This window comes from Toxoplasma gondii, chromosome IV, assembly GCF_000006565.2.
Source record: "Toxoplasma gondii ME49 chromosome IV, whole genome shotgun sequence".
Taxonomy (NCBI): Eukaryota; Apicomplexa; class Conoidasida; order Eucoccidiorida; family Sarcocystidae; genus Toxoplasma; species Toxoplasma gondii.
In genome coordinates this window covers 2,489,665-2,516,767 of record NC_031471.1, presented here as the reverse complement: position 1 = coordinate 2,516,767, position 27,103 = coordinate 2,489,665, and the positions used below count along the sequence as shown (strand labels likewise).

The following is a 27,103-nucleotide window of genomic DNA, read 5'->3' as shown; positions in this document are numbered from 1 at the left end:
TCCCCAACGTGGGTGCAGAAACAACTACCTCTCTGCGTTCTGGATATTTGTGAAATAAAAGATCCCATACCATCAAGCAATAGGACGGCACATTTTACACTCGCCGCGTGGTGCCAGTACTGACCACCAGAGCTTGAAATTGGGCATCGGGGGGTAATCCCAGGTCACCCGGCATCTTCACCGGCTCGTGTGGGTCATCCCAGGTCTTTACAGACAATGGCTCTTGGAGTTGGCGTTCCACGATGTTCCAAGCGTCTAACATGGTGTCATCTCAGAAGTGACCGATCGCCAATGCTTCCGAAGGAGCATCGACTCAGACCGCTTGCGGGCAGACTGAGTTTCTTTCGCTTTCGACTCTAGCATCTCACCGTTCGTTGAACAGGCAGCTGCCGGTCCTCAGCAGGGATGCTCCTGAAGCGCTGCCTCTAGTAGGGCTTGCTCTTGTCCCGTACGCGTCTACTAAGCCTTTTCTAAATCATCCTCCAGTTCCTGTTGGTTGGCTTGCAGCATGCTCCGCTCTTCTAAGACTTTACGTCTCATGCTGGAAGCCGCTACGTGCCGTTTGGTCGAGAGGGTAAGCCTTCTGTGTCTACATTTTTTGAGCCACTGTGGCAAGACGCTCGCAGATTTTCGGTGCCGGCGTCCAAATGGTGTACATCGGAATGTGGCAGTTCCGCCTCAGCTCTTTTAACATCTTCACTGAGAAACCGAACCGCTTGAGTACGCGAAGACTCGATTGACGCGAGAAGCTCCGCTTCTCTCTCTCGCACGTTTTCGGTTTGCTGCACTTTGTCAACCTCTGCGTGAGACCTCTGAGTGCTGCTAAGTTCGGCGCCGAAGCGGGTGGACCTGTCTCCGGTGACGTCGCCGTCGCGGCATTTGTTTTCACGAGCCGCTTTAGCAAGTACATCTCATCAATCTCCTCGAAAAACGGACTTCCCTGTCCTTGCCCCTTGACGCTGGCGCTTTCTCCTGTCCTGTGTCAGGCGTTCCGTCTGCCCGCTCTTGTTGCTTCCACACCTCCCAGAGAACCTCCTCAAGCCCGTTCACCACTGCAGCATTCCTTGCGTTGAGACTATAGCATGTGCACTCTTGAATCTTTGCGAGTGAGTCCAGCACACCCCGCAGCAAAGTTAATTTGTTCGAGAAGGCTTGAAGTCACGCAGTCTCGGACGGAAGGTTCGGCCCTTCTTTTCCTCAGGGTCCTCTTCGTCCTTGCAAACATCAGCGGTGTGGCCCGTTGAGGAAACGCCGCCAGACTTTCGCGCAACTCCAGCGACTGCAGGATATGCCTCCCCTCTCTCTACGGATTCCACTTCTGTTTCATGAGAAGTTTAGTCCGTCTTCTCAGTCTCGCCCCCGTCGTCGCCTGGCACCTGCTCCGCTTCATCAGCAGACGCGGCCTCGAAAGGCCCCCCCGTTGGCATCTCGGATTTTGAATCGAAAGCCTTCTTGGGTTCCTCCACGGTGGCGGCCTCGGCAGGCTCCATCTGCTGCTCACTGGCGAAGGGAGACGGTGGGTCCTCTGCCTCTTCCTGTTCGCTTGACCGTCGAGAAGCCGCCAGCGAGAAAACAACAAGCCCGAAGACAAGAACTAATGCAGCCATACCCATGCACAACGTTTGCTCTGAATTGCTCTCTAACATCGCCGCAAGGTCCTCGATGAAAGAGCCCCTGCCTCCCTCCTTTTGCGCTGCACCTTCGCCTGGCTCTTCTACTCCTGCCTCGACCGATGCGTCCAATTCTACATCGAGGGAGGGATCCGCGTGTGCGCTGAGGGGCGTGTGCAGATTTGGCAACACAGGCAGTGACGACTTTAGAGAAAACTCCTTGTCATGGTCTCGGAAAGAGAGCCACATACCGTAGAGACCCGCCGCTGACAGCACAGCGGCAAAGATTGCGTCCTGCCTGCGACCCCGCGAAGGGTCCCCGACTTTTTTCCCCGGTGCGACTTCCGCACCGCCTTGTCTTGTGACCTCCTCAGGACCTTGCTGTCTCGCTTCCATGTCCCCTCGCTTGGCAGATACCGTGTTTCTTTGCTTCGCGGCTTCAGGGGGAGGGCCCGCTTTGACTTGGTCCGTTACGACGGCAGTTCCTTGCTTTCGCATGAAGAAACCAATAACTCCACTTCCTGCAAGAGCTAAAAAGAGAAATGCGGGAAACAGAAGACAGTTTTTGGCTCCTCCGCCCCTGTCGGACATGGGGTATCGTGCATTCGTGCCGCGGTTTCTGACGTTCGACCGCTTCGCCACGACCGCCTCGGCCCCCCCGGCGGCCCCCGGGGAAAGAGGCACCCTAAGAACTGCGTTTTGAAGATTGCTGCCATCTTCACTGACTGGCCCAATCTCCTGCGAGTCCAGCTCCAATGCATCTGTGCATTCTGTGTATCCCGCGTCTCCACTAGCTACCTCGCAGGCGAGACTAATTGCACGGTACGTCTGCAGCGCGGGAGGCAGCTCTGCGCCCAGGAGCACCGCGCACACGCAACCAGGTACCAGATGCAACCTAGATCGGAACGCCACGCGGCAAGACATTTTTGCATCCTCGGCGGATTTCAACTCTCGAAAGACCAACTAATTAGATCTTCGAGGGGGAAATATTGGCCGCACAGCGACTAGGGCGTCGACTGCTCCTTTGCGACTCAATCGGGACATACGGGTTTCGGCGGGTCCGAAATAGTTTGGTTGCACTGCTGCCAGATACAACCGCAAAACACGGATTTCCACAAAACAAGGAAAAATGTGAACCATTCACATAGGTAGGACGGCTCCCTCAGAAGAAAGAGCGTACCTCATCGACGGACAGCGAGCTGACTCGTAGCGAAGTTCAACGCAGCTTCTCGGCCGTGGCCTCTTGTTGCATGCAAGCGTACTAGAGGGGTCACCGGATCAACGAACACAGGACACCGAGTGACGGACGGGGCAGACAATTCGAATGCAGGATTGGCTGCTCTGTGGTAATTAGACTCCATGTAGTCTAACCTCCTGAGCATTACCGGTAATCCACATACAACATTACTGTGGACCCGGAAGTTTCTCGTTTGTCATTTTGTCCAGCCCTTTGCCGAGCGCAAACCCATACACGTTTCTTTCGACGAAAGAGAAACTGCTTTCTGCTGGAGGGGCGCTCTGCAGACACACTGCCGACAGCCGGGCCCTTGGGTCATCAATCGAGAGCGGCCCATTCCGCCGCGCACGACGGAATCACCTGCTTACTCTCCGTGGATCGTTACTGCGAGGCCGAAAAGTGAAAGACGACACCGAGCTTGTCTGGTACGCTTCAAAAAATGTATATCGTGCCCTTCGGGGGCTTTGTCACTTCATAGAATCCACCCGCATATGACTGAGCTTAATGAGGAGAAGCAATTGAGCAAGTAAGCCAGTGAGGTGTGCCTAGCCTGAGCTGAGCAAAGGAAAACAGTACCGAGGTAAATTCTTTGGGATGCCTTCGCGACAGGTCAACCGACATTCAATGCTGCTTTGCCAAGTTCGCTGCTGGAGGGGGAAAGAATACAAAGAATACAGGAAGAGTTTATGCTGGCCTTTGATTGCCACACCTGGTTGTGTTTCAAACCACACATGAGGGACGCGTCTTTGGATAGTGCCCACGGAACCCGTGCTGCTTTGAAAGAAACATGGCGGGGACCTTGGCTGCATCAGCGCGACAACATCGATGCGACGGTCATATTGGCAGGTACTTCCGACGAAGATGGCCGTTTGCAGCGCCCAACCCCCTGTCGATGTTCTGTCTATGAGGACGAATGCCACAAAAAACATACAGAACATGTTCTTTCACACGGTTCCCCCGCTCGATAGCATTGCTGTGTGAGACAATAACTCTACAACTGTCCGAAAAATCAACACAGCCTACACCTGTGTGAAGCTGGCCACCTTCGCCTTTGACAAATAACCTTGTCGGTCAGAAGATTCACTGAGGTCACTAAATCAAGTATCATGGTGATGGCGACGTAGGCGAGCTGCGTGCGTGGGTGTAGAACTCCATAGTTCGGCTGCCTACGGTTGATTTATGGGGAACTGTCGCATATGTCATTGTTCAACCCGCGATCAGGTGATTTGTGTAGCTGGTTTTTCTGCTTAATGAAGTGCACGCTCTGATGGACTATCCCAAATAATGTCTTCCGTTGGCTGCTTCGCTGCATGCTGCACCGCTTCGGCGGTGAGACGCTGAAACTTTTCTCTCACCCTGATGCTCCCGTGCTTTTACATGAGCGGGAACTCAGGCGGTAGCCGCGGGTGGTGTCATTAAATTTGTGTGAGCCTATGAAAGACGTATGCAGAGGAAGCAGGAAGAAGGTGAATGGACCAGAGCAGACACCGCAAGGGTCACTTTTTCCGTTCGCAATGAGGGCCGCTTCCGGCTGAAGACCGAGACCTCGATTCTCGCTGTTTTGTCTTGCCACCGTTGCGTAGCTGCGACAAGCAAGAGCCCTCTGCTTCAGTTCACCACTGACGTTCAGACCCGCTAGGTTTTCCCTCATTCTCTTCGTCAAGAGCAAGTTGCTTGTCCACCGAGGAACCCACGTCAACCTCGTCGTGACCTGGCACAGTCCCGGCTGTTCAGTTGACGCCGGACTTTGCGAGGAAGTTCCTGTTTCTCCACGCGAACTTGCGTCAATCTTTCACTATCACTTGTACACGAAGATCGAGAAAAGAGAAGCAACGGCCCGCCATCTTTCTGTTTCGCCAACTCCCCAGCTGGCCGGGTGGGGTGTCTTTACCAGGTGCGAAAGAACGAGCAGCCTGCCGTTCTTGTCTCGCCGGTGTGCTCCTACCGCCGTTCACGCGTTCGTTCACTTTCGCGGTGCAAAGTCGACACACCTTCCACTTTCTCGCTTGCGTTCTTGTTATTCCGTACATGCCAATCTAAAATCGACATCCAGTTTCCGATTTTGTGGGCGAGAAGCGCTCTGTCTCGCTTCGTGCGACGCTTCGCGACCGCGCGACTGCTCCGTCCCTCCACCCCTAGCAACATGTAGTTCCCTCGCTTTTTTTCTGCTTCTGTCTCTTCCTGTCTCTCTAGAAACTATCCATTGATCGATTCTCCTTGTCCCCCCTGCTTCGACTTCTGCTTCGCTCCGGTCATCTCTCCGCTCGCGCTTCCTCCCCCCTCGTCGGTGGAGTGACAAAGCGGGTGATCGAATACAGGAAAGAGAAGAAAAAAAAGAACGTCGGGGATCGAGGAAAGGGAGAGAAAACGGAGGGAGAAGGAAGGGGAACTCTTTTCGTCGGAAGGAAATCGAGGGTGGAACGAAGCACAAAGCTTTCCTGGAAGACGACAGACGCGAGAAGGAGAATACCTGCCTTCGTTCAGGGCGCCGATCTTCCGTCTGTCTATTAGGCTTTCCTGAAACGTTTTCTCAGTCCTCCATTCGACAGTCCAAACAGCGGGTGTCTCCAACACTACCGAAACTACACATCCCGGATTGTTTGCGTCTCTCTCTGCTTCACTCTCTGAACCGCCTTCGTTCCAGGAGTTTGCGTTCTGTATCTCGCTCTCATTCTCGCCGTCTCCTCTCTTCCGCTCTTGGTATCTATCTTCTGTTCTTCATCTCTCTACCTTTCTTCTTTCCTCTTCCTCTCCCCTTTCTCTCTTTCTCGGCCTGCCGTCTCTTCAGGTGCGTCTACGCGCAGCTGCAGGGGCGCGTTTTTCGGAGTCTCTCCAGCCTGACCTGCGTGACCTTGAGTTTCCGTCGTTTTTTCTTTGTGTTCTTTTGCCTTTCGGCTTCTCACGTCCTGTTTTTCCGTGGACGGTGTCGTCTGCGACGCGAAAGAGTGAAAGCAAGGTGCCTCTCTTTTGAGTCTTTTGAGGCATCTGCCGCGAGAGACTGGACCCCCAGCGGCTGGTGCACTTGGCGTGGACGCGGAAAAGCTGCGGCTGCTCTTTCTCAAGAAGGCAGCGCAACTGCTGTCTCTCCGAGCCCAAGGCGCTCGATCCTTACGGTGGTTCTCGTCTCCGGGCAACTGCGCGTTTTCTCCTTGTTTTCGCGGCCCTCTCTTTCTTCTTCCTTCAGGTGCACCGTCTTCTGGATGACTTCGCGTCTGCCTTTTTTTTACCTTGCATCCTGCGGAAGAGGACGCACTCCTTGTTTCTGTCTCTTCTTCTCCCCTGATTCTGAAACGCCTCACTTCCTCCTCTTCTCTCTGTTCCTCCTTTCACGCTCTCTCTCTCTCTCTCTCTCTCTCTCTCTCTCTCTGCCTCTCCTGCCGCAGTGTCGCGCTCCTTTGTCCGCCGCGAATGCTTCTGTCTGTTTCCAGAGCATGAGTGACTCTCTTCTGCTGGCGGACCTGGACTGGGGTGCGGGGAGGGGGAGGCGCAAGACGAGCTTGCTCTCCAAGCGGCGGCAGGCGCAGCCTGAGGAGCAAGAAGACGCGTTTCTCCGACACCGGAGAAACACTGAAGCGTGGGCAGCAGAATGCGAGAAGAAGAGGAGACAGCGACGGAAGGCGATGCTCCTCGACCTCGGCCTGGACGTCGAAGACGCAGGGCGAAGTCCAGCTGCGACAGTGGCAAGCGCGCAGGGAAGGACCAGTCAGAGGAGAGATGAAGAACGAGAAACGGAACAGCAGCGGGAGCTCAGGATAAACGCTGGAGACTCCTGCGGGGACGCGGACGAGGGGGATGACGTTGTGATTTGCTTAACGGAACATGCAGTTACGGAGAAGCGGAGGATGAGGAACTCCACAGCTGTCTCCTCTCTCTTCTCAGAAGCGGAGACTTTCACCTGTGAGGACGGCGACAGCGAGGCTGAGGAGACTCTTCACGCTTCAGCGTCTGCCGCTTCTCCTTTCTCGCCTCCTCGGGATGAACGTGTGGGGAAAGAACGGGGATCGCATGCAGGGCACTGTGAAACAGACGATGTCCCGACGAACGGCGCCGATCGTGCAGTGCGTACACGGCAGTCAAATGCGAAGGCGTCGGCATGGAGCGCGTCCTTCAGGCGACTGTCGACGAGCACCGCTGAAGACGTTTCTCGGATCTTCAGTTCCGAACAACACCTGGAAGTATCTCTCGCTTCTGCGGTGCCGACGTCAAGCGACAGGATGCGTCGAGCTGCAGAGGAGGGCGGAAGAAGAGGCACTCGGACGGCGAGACGCCGAGGGAACAAACCTGACCGCTGGCGGCAGACTGACGCAGAGGGTGCTGCGTTTTCCGTTGCTCCTCAGTCTTCTTCGCGTTCTCCTGATGCCGAAGTCCGTCCAGGAGCCCAAGGCAGTGGCGAGTGTGGAGGGAAGACAGAAGAAAAACAAGGAAGGAAGAAGTTACGCGACGGCGGAGACGGGGGGAAAGGTTCACAGAGGCGCTACGCGGAAAAGAGGTGAGGACGGAGCTGTGGAGGAGACAGAGAGACAACTCGGGTACGCCCTAGATAGCCAGTGCATGCAGACGGTTCGCGGGAGGAGCAGAGGAAGACTCAACACGAGGGGTACAGAAAGGGAGTCAAAGGGGACGCAAGAACGGAGAGTGAAAGAGGACGAAGAAGAGAGACACTCAGACGGTGCAAGAAAGGATGACTGATGGAGACAGAGAAAACCAGAGAGCGCAGTACGGAGGGGAGGAGAGGTGCAGGGGAGGAGAGGTGCAGGGGAGGAGAGGTGGAGGGGAGAACGCGGAACAACAAGATGATGGGGACAAGATTCGAGATGTTGGAGAGACTGGGTTTGTCTTTGTCGCCTGTTTTTCGCTCCACAGTTGCTTTGCCCTTCTTTCGTTTGTGTTAGAGGAAGGCGTCGAGATCTCTTCAAGGCACAAGAGGAGGAAGATCCGTTTGCAGAGGAGGGAGAAGAGGAGAGACAGCGGAGACTCCAGGAAGAACAACGCCGAGAGCGAGAAGCACGAGAAGCCGCCGAGCAAGTAAGCCAGCTGCAGATGCTACAATGAAGACAGGCGGAAGGCAACTGTGCAGAACTGCCGCAGGGAACGCCGGCGTGGAAGTTCTTTAGCGCTTCACAAGATGGTTGTTGTTTGTGTTCTTTGTCCGTGCACCGAGGCATGCGTGGAGTGGATACACAAGAGGACGCAGCGCAGGAGAGAAAGGGTGATCTGAAGGAAGCTGTCACCGAGGCGCCGGTGTCTCTTTTCCTCTCTGTTTGCAGGCGCAGGCCACGGTAAATGGAATGGAAGGGACATTTCGATACAGGACAAAAAGTATAGAAAGAGGCACGAAGACGCAGGAGAGGGGAACGAAAAAGGGGGAAAGGAAACAAAGGCACAGGAGCAAGACAAGAGGGCAGCAGCGAAGGTGTCGTGCTACTTCTCTCCGGCTTTTCAACTGCATTCTCCTTTGCAGGAGAGACAGACGCCCACGTTGTTTGCGCATTCGAAGCAAGTGAAACACAAACAAGACACAGAGAAACGCGACAGTGCTGCACAAGAGACCAGACCGACGCTGAGATTCTTCTTCCTCTTCACCATGGGGAGCGAAGAAGGGTGTCAAACATCGCGTTCCGTTATTCAGATTCAGTTATGCCTTTACATCGAAAAGGGAAGAAACGAAAAAGCTGCAGGAGAAGACAGCAATCAGAACCATTTGTCTTTCGTAGCGTTGCTCGTTGTAGGATCTCGAACTCGTGCGGTTCTGGTTCTCTTTAGAGGCCAGCGGTTTCCGTGAGGCCGAAGCGGCGGGAGACCAATGAATCAAATCCAGTCCTTCAGTGACGTCAACGCTTCTTTTAAGTGAAGGGAAACCGGCGCGGAAGAGTTGAAAGGGCACCGATGTGATCCTTTCGCGGAAATGAAGACATGCTACTGAGAGAGTGATGGCGGCAAGCGAGAGAGGGAGGGCAGTGAGAAAACAGTCCCTGTGAAACATCGACAGTGTCATGTCTTGCGTGTGGCAGATCGAAGCCGTGAACCAAATCTGGGCGACTCAAATGTCGGAGCTTGGAATGCGAGAAAAAGAAGAAGAACAAGTCCAGCAACATGCGGAGCGATTTCTGAAGCGGCATCGGTTTCTCGTTTCGCAAAGCACACCTCAAGGAGAAAACATGAACGGGCGTTCGTAGGTCTTCTTCCCTTCCGCCGATGCCGTGTGGTGTCTGCTGCCGCTAGCTCTGCCTCGCGTCTCTCTGCTCTACCTCCCTTCGATCCTATGCTGTGCGCGTCTTTCCGCCTGTCGTCGGGTGACTGTCTTCTTCGGATCTCGCCTTTGAACGGCGTTCGTCGTTTTCCTCGGATAGTGCTCGTCTGGAAAGTCTCCTCACTCGGCTGCTTCCGTGCATGTTCTGTTCCGCGATTCCCGTTCGATACACCAGTCGCCACACTGTTCAGTCCCCAACCTCCGGAGCTTCTTCCCTTGACGTGCGTCCTTGATTTTTTGCTGCAAATCTCCGATATCACTCACTCTGCCTTCCTTCAGGGGGTGCCTGGACCTGCTCGCTGAGCAACACAGAAACTCGGAGATGTATGCAGAACGCCTCAGGTAAAAGCCGCGCGAACGCCCGTCTCTGCGCTTTCTGTGTCTTCCTCTCTTCAGTTCTACTTCCGCGAGCCGGCGTACACTCGCTTTTGTACTGCGTGCCGTGATTCAGGTTTTCCGTTTTCTGAATCTCCCTCGCTAGCTCTCGCCAGCAGTGCTCGCGTACTCGGACCTGCCTGCATGTCTCCAGCCGAAACATCCGCAACTGTGTCGATCGGTCTCTCTGTCGTTCTCCAGCTGCGTATGTCCAGCTCGTACCGCAACGATATCTGTGTGGCTGCGTCTTGGGGACTTTCTACATCAATCGGGTGCTTTTTCTCTCGATCTCCTCCTGTCAGGAGAGCTCTCGGAGTCGCGAGAAGAGACATGCGCTCACGGATAAAACAGCGAGTTGTTCTCCGAAAGATTTGCTCTCTTCTTCCGTGCAAACCAATCTGATGGTGTAATACACTTGTGACTGACGCTCTTGGTATATGCCTGACCGCGTCAAATACATACCTTCATATATATATATATAGAGAGAGAGACTTCCCTGCACTGGCTGCTTTATCAATCGGCCCGTGCATGCGTAGGTGCATGTGAATATGCACACAAGGAGAATCAACATGAACAGACTAGCGACGTGATACAATGATAAGGTGCATGCATTTCGGTCTCCAACCGCATAACTATCTGTAGTTACGTGTGAATGAAGGAGGCGGTTCGCGTTGCTCTGCTCTGTTCCTTTTTTAGATTGAAACTTGCTATTTTCGAAGCAGGGCGAGACGCACCGGCTTCCTGCCTCTCCTCGTCTCCACTGGAGGAGCAAGGACCATCTTCTTCGTCGAGGCACAAATCCAGTCTTCCTTCTCAGGCGCTTGTTGGCAGCGTGAGTGAAGCACAAAGAGACACGGTTTCGCGAACTCCCGTTGGCCGCCAAGGCGAGCAGTCTGCAGCGTCGTTCACGAGACGACGACTGAGTGACCGCCGGGGGGCGCTTGAGGAAACGATGTTTCGTTTCAAACGCGCTTTTCGTAGTTCACAAACGCCGAAGAGCTGCGTTTCAGATGCCCGTGTGATTCGCGACAAGTCAACAGACACCTCGGTGCAAAAGGAGACACCGCTAGACCGTTTCTTGGCGTCTTCGATGTCTCTCGAGGCACACGTCTGCGGGCGTTGTTCTCTCGTGCGTTTCTCTGTGTGCTGTAGGATCAAAAATTTGGATTCTTGGCAGAGACCGTCGGGAAGCTCCGAGGACTCGCGCCTTGTTGCCGAGCTGCGATTCGATGTGAAGTCGACGGCGACTCCTGTGACCCCGAAACGCGTTTCGGTGAGAAAACAACTAAAGAACGCGCACACAAAGGTTCATGTACGTCTGTTGCCAGATGATAAAACGCCTCATCTTCACTATGCATATGCATCCGTTCCTTCCAAAAGCGTACACAGAGTCACAGAAACATCGAGGCTTGCAATATCCGTGCCATGATGCACTATACATATCGTTACACGAACACAGGCATGTACATATACTTGCGTATATATGCATATATATTTATATATATATATATATATGTTCGCGCACATGAAGCTCGCCGAACGGGTGCACTCGTGAGCGATGATCAGATACCTCCAGGTATCCATTTGTAGATGTTGAAGGGAGCGTAATACGCATCTGAGACATTGGTCTCCTTCTCGGCCTCCAGAAAACTGAGGTTTTCCATTTTGTGTTGCAGGAGATGAAAAGCTCGCACTGGAGGACGACGTGCAAATCGACTTGCGGATCCCGCGCGAGGCCGCCGAGCCTCTACCACACTCTCACGCTGCTTCTTCACCGAACGTGAGTCTCTGCATGCATGCGTGAGATTGGGGAAAGACAACAGGCGCGTTTCAGATGCCAGGCGCAGCCAGACTCCTCATGCAAGTGTGCCGGTGGACGCATGCATCGATGAGTGGGGATACGGCTATGGAAGGCCATGCATCGAAAAAGATGCTCGTCTTTTTCGCAGTTGTACGCAGACATAATGAATGAAGTTTTGTATTGACTCCGTTCGTCGCTGCGGTTTCGTTGAAATGTGATTTGCGACGAGCAGGAGGTGTGAAGGAAAGGAGAACGGAGGAATAAGCAGCTGGCAATCGCGGGAGGCAGAGCGTCTGCGATGAAGGACACAAAGAGAGACGTTTCGTCGTCTGCCGTCTTGCAATCGGGTGGCATCAGCAACGGGAAGGAAGAGAAAACGTAAAGCCGAGCTTGCCTTTCACATCTCGGGCTGTTTCGCTGTCCCTCTTTTGCCGATTTTTGCTTGTTTCTGTTCAGGAGAATGATGCCTTCGGTGCGTCGTCAGTCCAGCAAGACGCCGTGGCGTTGGACGACGGAAGCATCCTCATCATGGATAGCTGAATCGTTGCGCCTTGCTGTCTGCCTTTTTTCTCCATTGTCTCCTCGTATCTCTCTTCCGCGAAGTTCTTCGTTCTTTGCATATATGGGCTTCAGTTGGGGACAGTCGCTTGCCTGGCCGGTGCAGAGTTTCTCCATCCAAGAACGGCTCGCTGCTTCTGCAACCCAGTCTTGTCAACGCATGCTTTCTTTATTGACGTAGCTACTGCCGTAGAGGCTGACAAACGATACTATGTAGATTATGCAAATGTACAGACTCAGCGAACGTCTGCATCACTACAGTCTGTGTCATACGGAAACACATGTGAATCTTCATTTCTTTAGGTTCCAAGCTTCTTGTGCATATCCATATATATATATATATATATATATATGTATATATATATGTATATCTATATCTATATATATATAGGTCTGCATGCAGAACAATCGAATACACATTCACGTACACGACAGTGCCTAGTTCGGCGCTTCCGTGCGTCTGTGTTAGCCCAAGGATAAATACATGTCAATGCGTTTTCTGTTTTTGGATGAGACAAATAGTGTGGTACTTACAATTTCTTGGTCTTTGTTTCTGGAGGCGACTCCCTCATTGACAGGCATTTGCTCATTTCTGCTGTGAGAAGAATCGCAGCCCCAAGGGCCGCCTGGTAGACACCAATCTATATCTCTGATCGGATGTACACTCACGAGTCTATTTGGATTTGGATTTTCCCATCCACTTTTTACGATCAGTTGTCACGACTTGTTGCTTCCTTGACCTCGGGCATTCCCTTCCGATCTTTGTAAACGTATTCTCTTCTTTTTTTCCTCTTCGCGAGTAACTCTGTCTCAGGAGCTCCGCCTGTAGACATTTATTCGCAACTGCTTCGTGTATCTGGACTGGCGCACGTATCTCTGTACATGGTTACCTATGCTTCTGCATTCGTCGGGGACCACAGACATCGGCATGCACTATATTTATCATTTCCGTGCAAGTACAAATTTATACAAATGGTGAGTTGTGTGCATAGAGGCCTGCCACACGAGAGCGAAGCTCAGGTGAAATTTCGCTTTTTCTCTCCCCGTATTCACTCGATGGTGCAGGAGGCGCACCGGAGTGCCACCGACGGACACAGCATGCATGCAGCATTTTTATTCTCTCTAGCCTCGGAGACGACAACGGAGGAGAAAGCGAGGGGACGTGGAACGCGGCTGAAGTTGAAAAGGCAGAAGAGCGATGATGAGAGAGGCCCGCTTTGAAAAAAAGATCACAGGAAGTGAAAACACACGGGAGAGAAAAGCCAGTGAACGGCCAGTCTCCAGAAACGACACTCCAGGAAGAACAACAAGGATGTCTACCAAGAGATGCGTGTGAACCCAAAAGATAGGCAGCATGCACACACACACACATATATAAATAAATATACATGCATGCGCGACGTTACGTATGTGAACGGATGTGCACAGATACCGGTGCTTCACACGTGTAATGAGACCGCATGCCTCTACGTAGAGGAAGGCGGATGTTTGTGTCGGTAGAGTTGCACCAAACATATGTCTAGGTGGGTGCCATGTCGAGGTGAAGCTGCGGCGACATCTAAAGACTGAAGCAGGTAGGCGCTGGTCGCTTTTCTCTCCTTTCCTAACGGGCACTGCGCACCCTGTATTCGTTTAGGGGAGTTGTGCCAGCAAGGCATGTTATAAACATAAACGGGAGTAATTCCGGAGTCGGCTGCATGCAGCAGAGACGCGCAGGGGCTCCGGGTCATATGCCCTTGGTGGAGAACGTTTTCTTTTCAAAAGAGAGGAACATGCACTGATTCTCAGTACGGAACTTCAGTCCACACCACACGGTTTTCCCTCTGCACAGCGCCGGCAAAGTCGTCCAGGGAATTCTTCTACAGGCGCATTTGCGCCGAAGTCGACTCCACACGATGCGCGGCGCCCCCACGAGAACATTCCGTGGAATCAACACACGGTGGTCACACAGGACATGCATGACACCCATGCAACTCGCGTTATGTCTAAACAGACAGACAAGCACAGGAGCGGAGAATCCGCTGCTTCCACGCACAGGAGGAAGCATGTTCCCTTGCCTGTGGCTTCCGAGCGGACAGGGAAGGCAACGGAAGGAGGGGAAAACAGGGGAAAGCAGAAGACCGGAGAGAGGGAGAGGAGACAAAAACAGACGAGAGAAAAGAGTGGAAGAAGAGCAGCTAGAAGCAAACGGGAGAAAGGTGAAGTGCGAGTTCGATCAGGAGAATATAGATAGAGAGGAGTAGAAACGACCAGAGCGGAGGGGAGACGAAGAAGCGGGGAGAGAGAGATGATAACGGAAGAAAACCGAGGGGGCAAAGGTAACAAGGAACGCTCAAAAACAACGATTCGACTCGCTGGTTGACTTCTTTCAGTTGATGATGAAGTGACTTCGGAAACCGCGCTGAAGCTCAGAGTCCTCGGCCTGCGGACGAAGACGCAGAAGAACAACAGACTTGTCAAGGCACACTGAAAACACAGGGAGCCAAGCGTCACGAGTTCTCCCCTCTGTGGTTTTTGCTATCCTCTCAGGAGTCGCTTACGGAAATAACATGAAAGCAGATGCTACGTACATAGACCGGAAAAGGTTACACAGACATGCAAAGAGAGACAGCAAAGAAGAGTTAATAAGGGCAAGCCGAGACAAAGGCGTCGGCAGACAGACGCTTGTGGTACTTTGTAATGATTCTTACGACGAGAAAGGAAGTGAACTTCAAAGAAACAGTGCAGGCACACACGTAAAAACAAAGAGACTGAGAGGGATGTGCCATTCTGGGCGAAAGAGTCTGTTGCTACTTCATGTGCCGAGCGTTCGAGCCTACCTTTTCTCGGCGGTCGAGAATGAAAATTATTATCGCCACGACAATCAGACAGATGAGGGTCGTCTGCATCAAAAGAATCCTCGCATTTCCATCAGAAAATAGGTCGCTGCATCTACGTCTATACATGTTCGTGAACTGCAGCCCCGTCTCGCTATTCTCTATGGTCTGGCTACGCGCATGTGTAACATACGTCTACGCATACTGCTGATGAGCGTGTACGCTAGCTTCACATGGAGAGTTGCAATACCTAGACACATGTCGATATCGTGCTATAAATAACGATGCCCACATGTACATATCTCTAATTTTTCTGCAGATTTCTCTCTATCTATCCATCTATCTATCCATATATATATATATATATACATGTGGATCCGAAGACAAACCTGGACTTGTGCCTGGCTGTCGATTGACGACGATTGACGGGTGGCCGCAGAGGAAGAGCGACTGCTTTCTGGCTGACTTACGATGAGGATGTAGAAGACATGCTTCGAAGGATTGACGGAAAGGTCCAGCTGCCAAGCTTTGGGGCAGTAGAGCGGCGAAGGCGCGACAAGAACTTGCGAGTTGGGAATCAAGGAGATCCACATATTGTGGCAAACCTGGACGCCACACAAATCCAGCGACGCACCCCAGGAAAGCCGACAGTGGCCCGCAAGCACACGCAGATTTACAGAAGCGCGCATGCATCCTGCGAGGCCTCGCGCTGTTCACTTACAGAGCGTAGAAGAAGTAGAAGAAGGAAACAGACAACCCCCCTGGCGCGCTCGCGCGCTCGTTCCCGTCCTTGCTGACCTGTTCAGAGCGCTACGAGTTTTTTCTGGAGACTCGGCCGAGAGATCCACCCTCCAGCAAGGAAACTGGAGCACTCCACCTCTGGCCGCCTTTCACGCAGTCGTACGCATGAGCGCGTCAGTACGAATGTGTGGAGCTTCCGTGCGTACGCGCATATAAATATATATATATATATACTATACATATCTTCATTATATAATATATATATATATATATAAATGTATATATAATATATACATATGAAGGAAGGTCACTTTTCCATGGCAAGAGATGTGTGTAACCGCGCGGCGTCGCGTTTTGACAGTCGTTGTCGCGTACCTGCGCCGATATAGGCATGCCGAGATAGAATTCTTCTATGTAGTTGTTCGTTCTTCCGAGACCGAAAAGCGCGTAAGGAAGCTGAAGTGGAGAGTGGGCGGACTGGCTGAGCTGAGTTGCTGCGCAGAAACGCGGAAAGAAAAAGACGCACAGCAAAACACACAAGAAACGTGCGAACATGCGAGCCACCCGTACGCTCACAAAAGAAAACAAAGCACACAGACACAGGCGCCCTTCACACAAGAGATCGTCAGTGAAAATGGACGGCCTGAATATCGAATTGACATCTTTCTCAACTCCTGCATGGAAGGCGACCGATGAAATGTGACGACGAATGGTGAATGCACCTTCCTGTACGGACAAAGGATGCTCATGCGTGTACACATGCTTGTTAAGAGAAACGCGTATACACGAAAGAGAGCTCCCTTTTTTGAGAAGGCCTCAAAATCACCTCATACATTCCTCGAGGAACGCAGGAAGCGAAACGTCAACAGTCGAAAAAAACGAAACGATGACAAAAAAGTGATGAACACACTGACCTGTACGAGGCGTCTTCACTCCATTCAAATCGGTAACTGTGAGCTTGAACGCAGGACCTGATCGGCAACAAGGGACATCCGAGTCGTTTCAGTTCCTCAAGCAATACAAAACCTTAGACACCACACGAACGGAACCCAGGCCGACAGGAGAAAGAGGAAAGACGCAAAACGACGTCCACGGCAAAAAGTTGCGAGTCTGAATCTGAATCGGAACTGCGAAGACATCCGCTTGCAAACCATCTTCAGAGAAGAGAAACGACTAAGGGTTCACGCACTGTTCAGACCAAAAAACTCAATTTCCAGAGACCCTCGTTTCTATGTGACTCCTCTTCAACGTTTTATTCCTTGCTTTGTCCTCGCTCTGGTTCGCTCTCTTGTCCTTCTTCTGTTGCCACCCCTGTTTTGTTCCCCCTTCCGTCTTCTCTTGCTTCAGTTCTTTTTCCTGACTCTATCGCTTGCACTCCTTCTTAATCACTCTCCCTCGTCCTTCTCCGTATTCCTTCCCCGCTCGAACCTTGTCGCCTTTCCTCTGCCAACGACCTTCTTCCTGCCTCTCTATCCCCGGTCGCCTTCCCCTTCCCCGTCTTGTTCTCCCTCTTCTGCCATATGCCTCCCTGGCCCAGTCCTCCTCTTTCTTGGTCCCCTTTGTCAGTTGCTGGTGCCGCCTCACGTCCGCCTTCCTTTCCGGCTTCTCTCTCGGTTTCCTCCTCTTGTTCCTTCCTTCTCCTGTTCGGCTGCCTTTCCTCGTTCTCTTCCATAGTTGTTCGCTTCTTCTCACGTTTGCTCTGTTGTTCTTTCTCTTGTTCTCTCTGGCTCTCCTTTCTGCATCTGTGTCCAGTTCTCGTCTCAGTTCTTCCTCGACTTCCTCTACTTCATCTGCCTCCTCTATCTCATCTTCTTTCTCCTCTACCTCATCTTCTTTCTCCTCTTCTCCCTCTTCACGTTCATCTCCTTCGTCTTCCTGTGTTCTGTCTGTTCTTCTCTTCCGTCCTCAGTTTCTCTCACTCCCTGAATCTGACGCCTGTGCGCCTGCTTTCTCTTCCTTCCACTCTCAGTATCCCTGCTTGTTGACTTCCTTGACCGGTTATCTCCCGTTGTGTGACGCCGACGAACGCCGCGCTTTCGTGCCTTCCCACTCTGCTGTTGCCTCCGGTCCACGCGTCTCGATGTCCCTGCGATCTGCTCTCTCCCCTGTCTCTTTTCGCGCCTTCTTTTTCGTCTCCCCTGTCACCCCCTCGCTGCTCCGGCGCCTCGACCTCCTCCCTTCCGCATGCTTCGCCTTTTTCTGTCTTTTCTTCTCCTGTGGAGTTCTGCCTACCGTGAGATGCGACGCCAGAGGGAGGCAGGCTGTGCTGAACAGCCATCTGCAGAACGGACGCACTGGTCCGTTCGTCTCCTCGACCCTCACCGCCGGCTTCCGCCTTGCTCTCGGGGAATGCAAACACACTGCGCCACAGCGCCTCGCTGCTTCTCCCGCCACTGCGGCCGCTGCATCCGCTGCGTCCACTGTCGGCTTGAAACACAGGTTGAAAGAAAGACGAGGGAGAACAGAAACGTCTACACGGCGGCTCTCACCACCTCGCAAACTGCGGCCTTAGAGCGACCCACGTAGCAAACACACTCAGAGACCTCCACGTTCGTTTTCGAGTTTGCATGTCCCTGCCTTTGTTCGCAGCTTCGTCCCCACAAAGAGAAGCAAAGTGAACATCGAAATCGAGATACGCATGCACATACACAGAGTACAGCTGCACTGACCGACGACAAGGAGTCCGGGGTCGCCTCCACAAGCGAATGCAGAAATGTACGCTGTGAACAGACGAGACGTCTCTGCCCGAGTTTTTACAAGTCGACAGATGTGCAGTTCCCTGAGTGACAAAAACGACGCTGTTTGAGGAGAAACGACTTGAACCACGAGCTCACCGCTGAGTGCGGTGACTTTGAGGAATCGTGAATCGCTGTCCAGAGTCCGTAGAAAAGCTCGGCTGCTGGTGAAGGGCGACGAAGATGTCGAGGGAGGCTCAGGCTGCCCCATGCAAAAGACGTCAAGACTGCCCTGAGAAGAAATACGTGCAAGCTCTGTTGAACAAAAATTGTGAAAGACGAAAAACGCAAATGCCACAACAGTTCAGGAACTGTCAAGACTGGAATGTGCATAAAAAACCTCATGTCTTTGCTCTCCTGGAGCTCGTCTGCGGCCGCAAAGACAGTCGCAAAGAGGGGACAGCATGAATTCACGAGAGACGCCGGTCCAGCGTCAAAAGACGAACTCCCGGTCTCCATACCAACGCAGACGCCACTCAGAAGCGAACACGGTGTCAGCTTCTCCTCGGTTTCCAGTTGTGGTCTCGCGCCTCCGAGTTTTTTCTCTGGCACATACATCGAGATGGAAGAACGAGAGACGCTCCACTTCTCCCGCTTCTGTCCATTTCTGACACTTCACACCGTCCTTCCCTGGCCCTGTTTCTCCAAGAGCGACGTATGCACCTTTCTTCTTTACTTCGCTCTACCTCCTCTCTTTCTCGTTCTGTTTCCTTCCCACCCTTTCTTTCGCGCGACTTCCACTTCTCCTGCCTCAACAGAACGTACGTCTTCGAAAAGGTCGAAGAACGCTACTTGGTCGAACAGCAGAGACACACCGTCGCCTCCCTCTTCAGGGGTGATGTCATGTGCGAGTTCGAAGGTCCGGAGAGACGCGTCGCCTTTTCCCTGGTTGAAGAACGCACACTCGCGAGATCCACTCGTTCACAGTTGCCAAGAATGGAATCCACAGCAGTGAAGGTGCCCAGGAAAAACTCCACATTTATACGCAGAGCCGAACAAACATTTCGTCCTCCTTCACGACACACGTCGCGCCTCATCCGCTGCCGCAGAAACGGTTTACTCATCCTTTCTTCGTTCACAAAAGCGAAAACAGACACAGACACACACACACAGAGACCGAAGCCTCCAGCCTGGAATCTGATGCGCGTGCATCCTTGCATGCTTACGTCTTCAGAGACAGATGGATCTGGGTTACCTGGCACTCGGCACTCGGTTCTACGCAAACTAGATATCTCTTGATTTAGCCATCAACATGTAATCTAGCGACCTGCATCATCCCCATCCCTTGAACGTCAACACACATGCACACCGGCGCCCTGCCCACGGCTGGTGCGAGCAACACCGAGGTCGATTCCAGCGTTTACGTATGGTACCTCGGCTGGTACATTATGGTAGAGTCGGGCGGTTCTGTAGCCTCCGTTGCGGACTGCAATGAACGCGAGGTCCGGATATCCGTCTCCATTCCAGTCTCCAACCTGGCACAGAAGAAAATAAGCGAGGCAGGCACCGCTCGCAGTCGTAGAAATGTGCATCGAGGTGTGTGCATTTGTAGGGGCTGGAGTACAAAAACAGAGAGCTACATCCGGCATCTATGCAGCCGTGTAAGTGCAGGAAAGATCGGACCGTTTCGTAGAGCACAGTGGGAAGCTCCACCAAGAGAACCGCCGGCGGACAGAGGACGAGGACGCCCGGAACGCAAACCTGTGTTTCAGACCGCTGGCGTATGTGCATGCGTGTATCTTCGGGAGGTGGAGTTCACGGTGAAAAAAAAGCTCGAAACAACGCGAAAGCGTGGGGACAGCGTGTGTGCCAAAAATATATTTCCCTCATTGTTATGTCACTTGCTTCCCTGTTTCCTCTTCCCCTGCTCTGGAGGAACGTCAGTTTTTCTCACCCGCAGAGTGGGGGGGTGATCTTGGTCACCGTAGAAATGGACGCGGGGGTCGCTGTCAATGTTGGTCACAGTGAACTCTCCAGGAGCTGAAAACAAGCGGGAAATACGAAGGAAAAAACGCAAACATACACACACTGGAAAGCAAGTCTGTCAGTCGCCTTCTTTCAAGAAAATCGTTCTGCTGCCCACTAGTCGGTGCGACAAGAAGTATCTTGACTGTCCACGCAAACGCCCCCTCACGATTCCAACTGCTCAGTGAACAGACCGCTGCTGCAGATGCACACACAGACACACAAGGAAGAGCAAAGGGTACCGCGGATTCCCCGAGCGGCAAGGCCTCCACCAGTTGGGCGCCGCAGGATGCAGAAAACGAACAGGAGACGAAACGCGATGGCGACGAACCTTCGTTCATTGACGGAATGGAGAAATAGTCAGGTAAACTGCAGAGGGCGTTCGCCGCTCTGCAGGGCGCGCGGCTCGGACTGCTGAAGCTCCAAAGTGACGGGCACAGCCCAGGTTGTTTGTTTGCTGAAAAAGTGGAAAAACGAAGCAAAAAGTGGAAAAGCACCTTCTCAGTCGCGTTGCACCGCAAAAAGTCGTAACGTCGTGACATCTACGCAGTTCAACCATGCACTCTTTGCTTCAGTTAACTCTACCAGTGTCCAGCCGCGAAAAGCTGCGGACACACAGCGAAGACTCGGCAGCCAACAACAACACAAACAAGGAAAACATGTTCATCTTTCGACGTCGACATACAGTCAAATCTGTCGCCCCTGAGATACACAGAGATGCAGACTAACAGATGCACATGCAGCTCCTCCGACGCGCGCGCCGCATGAGCTATCTGAATATCCACATCCTGTCACAAACACACACACCACTGTCTGCCTCGACCTCGATGCACGCACATGCGTCGATCCTCACAGATAGAAAACATCGACCCCGATAGCGAGGCCGGCAGCGACCGACGTATGGAAACGCCCATCGAGGCGCGCGCGCGCAGACACACACACATCGATCTGCATGGCGCGGCACAATCAAAAGTCCGAATATTCTGTGAGGGAAAGGCGACTCCTGCGATCGCGGAGATTTCATAAACGTTGACCTCCCTTGAGCCTGCAGGACAGCGTCTGGCGTAGAGAGCCCGCGAAGCAGAGAAAGACTTACGGGCATATGGATTGTGAAATTTTGTCTGTACAGAACTCGCTGTGCATGTAAATCGGCCGCATGCGGAGACGCATCTTGGCGAGGCCAACCCACCGACGAATTGTACTTTTAAGATTTCTCGACTTACGCGCAAAGAGGATTCGATCTGCCTCGACGCAGCACCCATTGCATTCAGGCGAAGGCACACAGGTCGGCATAACGAGGTCGAGCGTCCCTGAAAACGACGACGCAACGCAAAAGCAGTTGCTCTGTTCTTTCCGTTGATTCTTTCCGTTGACTTGCGTCTGAGCGTCCCCATACACGAAGGGAGACAGGCACTTGCTTCTTGCGGCGTCGCCCGCGCTTCCTCAGACACGCGATCGCCTCCGGCCTCCCTGCGCCCCCAATTCGTTTTCGCCTGCGTCTTTCCCGGTCGCCGTCTCCTGTCCTTTTCTCACCGTCGGCATTGAAGTCTGCAAAGGAGAGCTGCCGGACGTTGGGCGGCAAGGCGATGAACGCGGCATCGTGAGCAATCGTGTACCGCGCTTGAGCCTCCTGCGCATCGAAGCGACTGACCCAGATCTCCAGGTACTGAGAGGAAGCAGATGGAGAGGCGGAAGGCGAAGGAGCAGGAGAAGAAGAGACCCCCGAGGACGAAGTGGGTGGCGACAGCGAAGAAGCCGAGGGCGGCGACGGCAGCTCGACTTGCTGAGAGGACACAGGCATCCGGAGAGAAACCAGACGCGCGGTTTCAGACGCGTGCAGTGCTCGCTGAGGCCGAAGAATCGAGTGAGCGGAGGAGCTCCACGCAACCGTGCCTCGGTCCCTCTGGCAGACAGCAGACGCGCGTGGAAGCGAAGGACGCCAGTCCGACACTGTCGAGAGAGCCGTTGCAGAGTTCGGAAGGAAACGACGGAGTTTCGGCAGCCCTGCGGACGGTCTCGCGCTGCCTCTCAAACGAGAAAAAACGGAACCGGCGCCAATGGAGAAACCACTGCGAGGGGAGACAGCACCATCTCCAGTGAGGGAGAGCCATGAGAAGTCACACGTTCGAATCGACATCAACGCGCGTTTCTACTTACGAAGACAAGGTCGGGTCGACAGTCGCCGTCGAGATCCAGAAAAGCACTACTGTGTGGAGAGACAATCTTCCCGAGGAGCTGTTTTTCCTCGGCTTCTCCCGCGTTCGCTATCCACTTGTCCAAGTTCTGCCACAGCACAGGCTGGAAGGGCGCTTCTTCCTGTGCGCCTCTGCGCCTTTCACTTTCGCTCTTCTCCTCCATCCCTTCTCCTTCTTCTCCTTCTTCTCCTTCTCGTTCTCTCCTCGTTTTTGCGCCTGTCGCGAACTCTCCGGCCGCCGCGGCGTGCCTCCGTCCTTCTGGGGCTGTCTCCTCGCTCCCGCGTTTCGCCGAGTGCGTCGCGTCCGAGCGATTCCCTGAAGAAGCTTTGGCAACTGCTGCTTCCGCGCGCGAAGCGGCGATCCACGCGAATCGGCGAGGTCGGGGAGAAGGAAAAGGAGGCGCAGAAGACGCGAGAGGAGACGGAGACCGGAAGAGGGGCGCCTGCGCAATGAGGTCAGGGCGTCCATCCATCGTGACGTCCGCGACGAGGGGATGGATAGAAGAAAACCGAAGAAGCGGAAGCAGGGCGAGATTTTCCAAGTGCACGCGTCGTTTGTCTGAGAGAGAGTTCGACAGAGTCTCTGGAGTTTCTCCGAAACCGCCCCACACTCGGACGCCTTGGATCTCAATGCCATCTTCTAGAGAAGACGGCGAATCAAAGCCAGTCTCATCCTCTTCCTCCCTCGCCGCATTCACTGTCTCGTGAGCAAAGTTCTCCTCCTCTCTCCCTCCGCGTTCAATGGCTTGAGCGTCACTCTTCCCTCGACCTTGCTGTCCGTCTCCTTCCTCGTTCTCACCCTTCTTCTCCTTCTCCACACCCTTTTCTTCCTGCTGCCCTTCTTCCGCGATGCCTCCTCTTCTCGCGACGACAGCGTTCCGCGCAGAATCAAGAACTGGAGACACCGGCGCGAAGCCCAAAGCTGAGTCTCTGCCAGAGGGTCGACGAGGAGGAGGCGGCGACGACGGGTCACCCGAGAGAGGAAAGGACAAACTTTGTTTTGGGGCGTCAGTCTGATTTCCGTTGCTCTCTACTACCTTCACACCGTTTTCCCCTTCGTTCTCCGCTAGGCGTCTCCGCGGCATCGCGGGACTTGGCTCTTCGGCTCTCGCTTCTTCGCCCCGGCTCGGGATCTCGCTCGGCGTCTGCGGCGGTGTGGGGGCTTCGGAGACAGCCAGTAAATGCGTGGCGGCTTGCTTGCTTCTCTCGTTGCTGGCCGCGCTGTGTTGCCTGTCTCTGTCTCTGCTCTCTCTCGCTCGGGCCATCCTGCGCCTCCTGGCGACTCGCTGTTGCTCGAGACGTTCGAGCAGCCTGTCGACGCCCGTGATCGAGTCCCAGGCTTCCTCCAGTTTTCCGTCCGATCTCTGCACGTAGGCAACGAGGTAGTAGTTCTTCCCCACCTCGTTTCTGTCTCCGCCTTCTTCTCCCCGCTCGTTGCTTGGGCTCCCAAACCAAAACCGGAAGAACGAACTGCTCGCCGCACCCGCATCGCCCTTTCCTTCCTCTCCGGATTTCACCGCTGCCTGGTGCAGTTCTTTCTCTTCTTTCTTGTGCTCTGCTGGGCGGACCTGCCCCTCTCGCGCTGCGTCTCGTCCCTGGCCTTCTTCCTGCAATCGCTGGAAGAGCCGCATGGCCTCGCGGCGGGCCTCTGCGACCGCGTTGGGCTCCGCGACGCACACTGCGAGGAGGTCGGCGCGTCCGTCGCCGTTCCAGTCGAAAGAAATCAGGGACTCAGTGCTTTCCGGGACTTCCGCCTTCGTGAAGAACGCAAAGACCCCAGCCGCTGCATCCCAAGTGTAAACGGCGGCGAACGCTGTCGAGCGCGGGGTGCTCCTCGAGGCCGAGAATGCAGACAGGAGGAACGGAGACGTAGAGGCGACAGCAGGCGAAGAAACGCTCTGCTTCTCGTCTGGAGTCGACCGAGAGATGAAGATCATGTCCGCATGCGAATCGCCATTGTAGTCTGCAAATTCAGCCAGCTCGCCTCTCCATCCGTCCTGCTCCCCCGCAGGCCGCTTGAGTGGAAGTCCGCTGGCGGAGGGATATAAACCTGAAGGTGACGGCCCGCGAACGGACGAAGTGCCTCCGTTTGGGTCGTTCGCTTCGGAAGACGAAGAGATGTCTGCTCCACTGTCTCCGACTCTCTCGACCCCCCAATCGACGGGCCGATACGGCGTGAACGTGGGGCGCGAAGTCGCGTCCCGGTTTGGAGCCCCAGCCCCGGCGCCTCCCCCTCCGACCGCGGTCGGAGGCGACGGCGGGACGGCCGCCCCGTTGCCACCGCTTCGAGTCCCAGCGCGATCGTTGGGGTCTTGTGAAGGCTTCTTCTTGATGGCAGACGCATTCTCTGCGGAGTCGCGAGGCAATGACAGAGAAGGAAAAATCGACAAGGATCCAAAGCGGGAGAACAAGGTGCTCGAGAGAGACGCGTTGCCAGGCGAAAAGGCCTTCGAGGAATCCCCAGAAACAACTTCGTCAGGAAAGGCCGCGGCGGCGGAATGTCCCCGCGCTCGCGCTTGCTCGAGGCGAATTTGTGGAAGCGGTTTGGGCTGGCGATGGGGTACACGAGGAGCCGAGTCCCGATTGTCCGCATCGCTTCGTGGCTTTGAGGCTGAAGAACCTGGACTGTGAGGCTCCGTCGCCTCGTCGCTTGCCGCAGAAGACGTCGGAGAACCCGTTGAGGGGTCCTGACTGGAAGGAAAGGGTGGGGAGAGCGAGGGAACAGAGGTTTGACTCTGGAGGGAGAGGTCGATGAGGAAGGATGAGAAGGGTGTGATGACAAAGGAGATGAAGAGGACGATAGAGAGGAGAACGATAAGAAACAAGGCAAAAGACCGATTGGCTCGGAGCCGACCGCCCGGCAAAGCACTCTGAGTGTCGAGTCCTCGGTCCCCCGGAGGAGGCGCCTGTTCGGCGGCAAAGTCGGTAGGCGTCCCGAGATGCAGAGAAGGCAGGTCTGGAGCTCCGCCAACCTCCAGGGCGCCACACGACATCCCTCGATCCATGTTGGCCGGCGCACCGTCGAAGCCTAAAGCCGCACCGCCGCCCTCGGCCGGCCCCGCCGCAGGCGCGGAGACAGCTGTCTCCGCGGTCGGAAGGGTCACGAGAGGCGGCGCGGTGGCAGCCGACGAAGAGGGTGCGACAAAAGAGAAAGACGACGAAAGCGAGGGAAAGGGAAGGGAAGGCGAAGCGCTGGCTGAGGCAGGTAAGCGCGCGGGGGACGCGGCGGAAGAGGAACGAGAAGACCCAGAAGACGACTGAACAGACGGCGTTGGCGGCGGCGACCCAGCCGTCATTGCGGCTGCTCCCAAGAGAGAGTTGGGAGAGAAGAAGGTATCTTTTTTCCCCAACAGGTCGAACGCAGACGCAGAGAGAGGAGACGGATGAGAACCGGAGCAGCAAGACTGGCGCGCAGGCTGAGGCCCCCGCCCCTCAGCTTCCTCCCCTCCGCCAACTCGCCGCCGCGAACGCATGCGACCGGCTAAGAGAGCCTGGAGACAGAGGACAGTGAAGAAAGGACAAACGAACGCGGCCGCGGGGAAGCTCCGGACTCTCGGGGAAGCAAACGCCCGCGTTCTACGCTGACTCTCACATCTGCGCCCCGCCGAGCGGCGCTCGAAGCCACGAGAGGAGACAGGCTCTCGCTTTTTTTTCAGACGAAGCAGGGGAAGGCGAGGACGAAGAGAAAGCGTCAAGCTGAGAAGAGGCAAGAATGTGGAGGAAGCCGACACACTTGCGGAACCGGGGAGGGTAGTCGAAGGCCCTCAGAGGCTTTTCTCTGGGTGCTGTGTCTCGGACCGTCGCCGCAGAAAACCTCGACAACAGGGCTGCAGACACCCATTGGGCCTGAAGCAAATGCGGGAGAAGCGAGGAGACAGGCCGTTGACTTCGAGCCTCAGCACAGACACAGAGAGAAGGGAAGGAGGAGCGAGGTAGATCCCTCCTGTCCACATGAGCCAAGGTGTGCTCGGGGGTCTACGGGCAATCGAAGGAACTGGATACGGCACAGGAAGGGAACCAAGGAAAGAACATCAGGCTCTCTTCTTTCACCGGAGCGACAGAGAGCGACGACGCTCCACGCTGGTGGCTGAACTGGCTGAGGTAGTTGAGGACGGCTTCGAAAGGGAGGACGGCAGAGAGGCGCGACGCAGGAAAGGAGGGAGCGACGGCCGTCGGCGAAGAGGAGAGAACGACGAGGAGAGAGACAAGGATAAAGGGAGAGGGGGGAAGAGCTAAGGACGGAGAGAAAAAAACGAGAGAGAGAGAGAGAGAGAGGAAGGAAACACAGCGCGAGACAGAGAAAAATCAATGACACCACAGAGACGTGAGGAAGAAGAAAACACTGAAAACCCCGCTGGAACTGCATCCACGTCTGTGCCTGGAAAAAAGACGACGTCTCTGCGCATAAAACAATGTCGAGGAGAGAGAGTGACACGCCAGTCAATGCAAGCCTTTTTTCCGAAACGAGAGAAAAGTGAAGTAGCGAGGTTGTGCATGCAACTGGAGAAGGAAAGGAGCCGAGAAGGAGGTCGGGAATAGTGCGAGCGCGACGTGGAAATGAGAATCAAACAACGCGTCATCTTTATGCAGCTCTTTTTACTCTTTCCCCTCCCTTGTCTTTTCCATTCCTCATATTTCTGTCTTTCCGTAGAAGCTTCTCTTCAGAACGCCCCCCCTCTACGCCATCGCTCCTCCCAGCTTGCAAGACACTGCCAACAACGAAGGCAGCGCATCCAGCGCATCGCATTTGCCATGATATTGGTAGGTGACGAGTGGTTGGATCGCAGGATGGATAAGATCAGCGTACATACTTGCAAGCTA

General features: G+C 54.3%; 3 protein-coding genes across 3 annotated transcripts; 1 reads left to right on the top strand and 2 right to left on the bottom strand.

Moving 5' to 3' along the window:
* TGME49_301470 (hypothetical protein) lies at positions 1 to 3,072 on the bottom strand. The gene has a single exon (XM_002371628.2). It carries the CDS (start codon positions 2,532 to 2,534, stop codon positions 1,335 to 1,337), a length of 1,200 nt encoding a protein of 399 aa, XP_002371669.1. The 5' UTR covers positions 2,535 to 3,072; the 3' UTR covers positions 1 to 1,334.
* Positions 3,073 to 4,668: 1,596 nt separating this feature from the next.
* TGME49_301460 (hypothetical protein) lies at positions 4,669 to 12,796 on the top strand. Its single transcript, XM_018782415.1, has 9 exons — positions 4,669 to 7,336; positions 7,740 to 7,872; positions 8,115 to 8,126; positions 8,859 to 9,019; positions 9,377 to 9,439; positions 10,169 to 10,304; positions 10,625 to 10,745; positions 11,149 to 11,252; positions 11,730 to 12,796. The coding sequence occupies exons 1-9, from the start codon at positions 6,048 to 6,050 to the stop codon at positions 11,811 to 11,813; spliced, it is 2,103 nt and encodes a 700-aa protein (XP_018637929.1). The 5' UTR covers positions 4,669 to 6,047; the 3' UTR covers positions 11,814 to 12,796.
* On the bottom strand, positions 12,231 to 26,710 carry TGME49_301450 (FG-GAP repeat-containing protein). Its single transcript, XM_018782414.1, has 14 exons — positions 22,246 to 26,710; positions 21,622 to 21,871; positions 21,312 to 21,398; positions 20,420 to 20,545; positions 20,018 to 20,103; positions 19,497 to 19,598; positions 18,889 to 19,008; positions 18,223 to 18,355; positions 17,621 to 17,815; positions 16,303 to 16,359; positions 15,764 to 15,882; positions 15,118 to 15,252; positions 14,651 to 14,713; positions 12,231 to 14,253 (listed from the first exon to the last, which is right to left on the bottom strand). Exons 1-14 carry the CDS (start codon positions 25,753 to 25,755, stop codon positions 14,200 to 14,202), a joined length of 5,037 nt encoding a protein of 1,678 aa, XP_018637930.1. The 5' UTR covers positions 25,756 to 26,710; the 3' UTR covers positions 12,231 to 14,199.
* Between the last annotated feature and the right edge of the window lie 393 nt (positions 26,711 to 27,103).

What these genes read in the sequence shown, in the direction of transcription:
- TGME49_301470 (XM_002371628.2), bottom strand. Translation starts at nt 2,534, where the DNA reads ATGTCTTGCCGCGTGGCGTTCCGATCTAGGTTGCATCTGGTACCTGGT.
- TGME49_301460 (XM_018782415.1), top strand. Translation starts at nt 6,048, where the DNA reads ATGACTTCGCGTCTGCCTTTTTTTTACCTTGCATCCTGCGGAAGAGGA. An exon ending in AGGCGCTACGCGGAAAAGAG is followed by an intron (nt 7,337 to 7,739) that starts GTGAGGACGGAG and finishes CGTTTGTGTTAG; the next exon opens with AGGAAGGCGTCGAGATCTCT. An exon ending in ACGCTGCTTCTTCACCGAAC is followed by an intron (nt 11,253 to 11,729) that starts GTGAGTCTCTGC and finishes GTTTCTGTTCAG; the next exon opens with GAGAATGATGCCTTCGGTGC.
- TGME49_301450 (XM_018782414.1), bottom strand. Translation starts at nt 25,755, where the DNA reads ATGCGTTCGCGGCGGCGAGTTGGCGGAGGGGAGGAAGCTGAGGGGCGG. An exon ending in CATTCCGTCAATGAACGAAG is followed by an intron (nt 20,104 to 20,419) that starts GTTCGTCGCCAT and finishes GCTTGTTTTCAG; the next exon opens with CTCCTGGAGAGTTCACTGTG. An exon ending in AGTGAAGACGCCTCGTACAG is followed by an intron (nt 15,883 to 16,302) that starts GTCAGTGTGTTC and finishes GTTTCTGCGCAG; the next exon opens with CAACTCAGCTCAGCCAGTCC.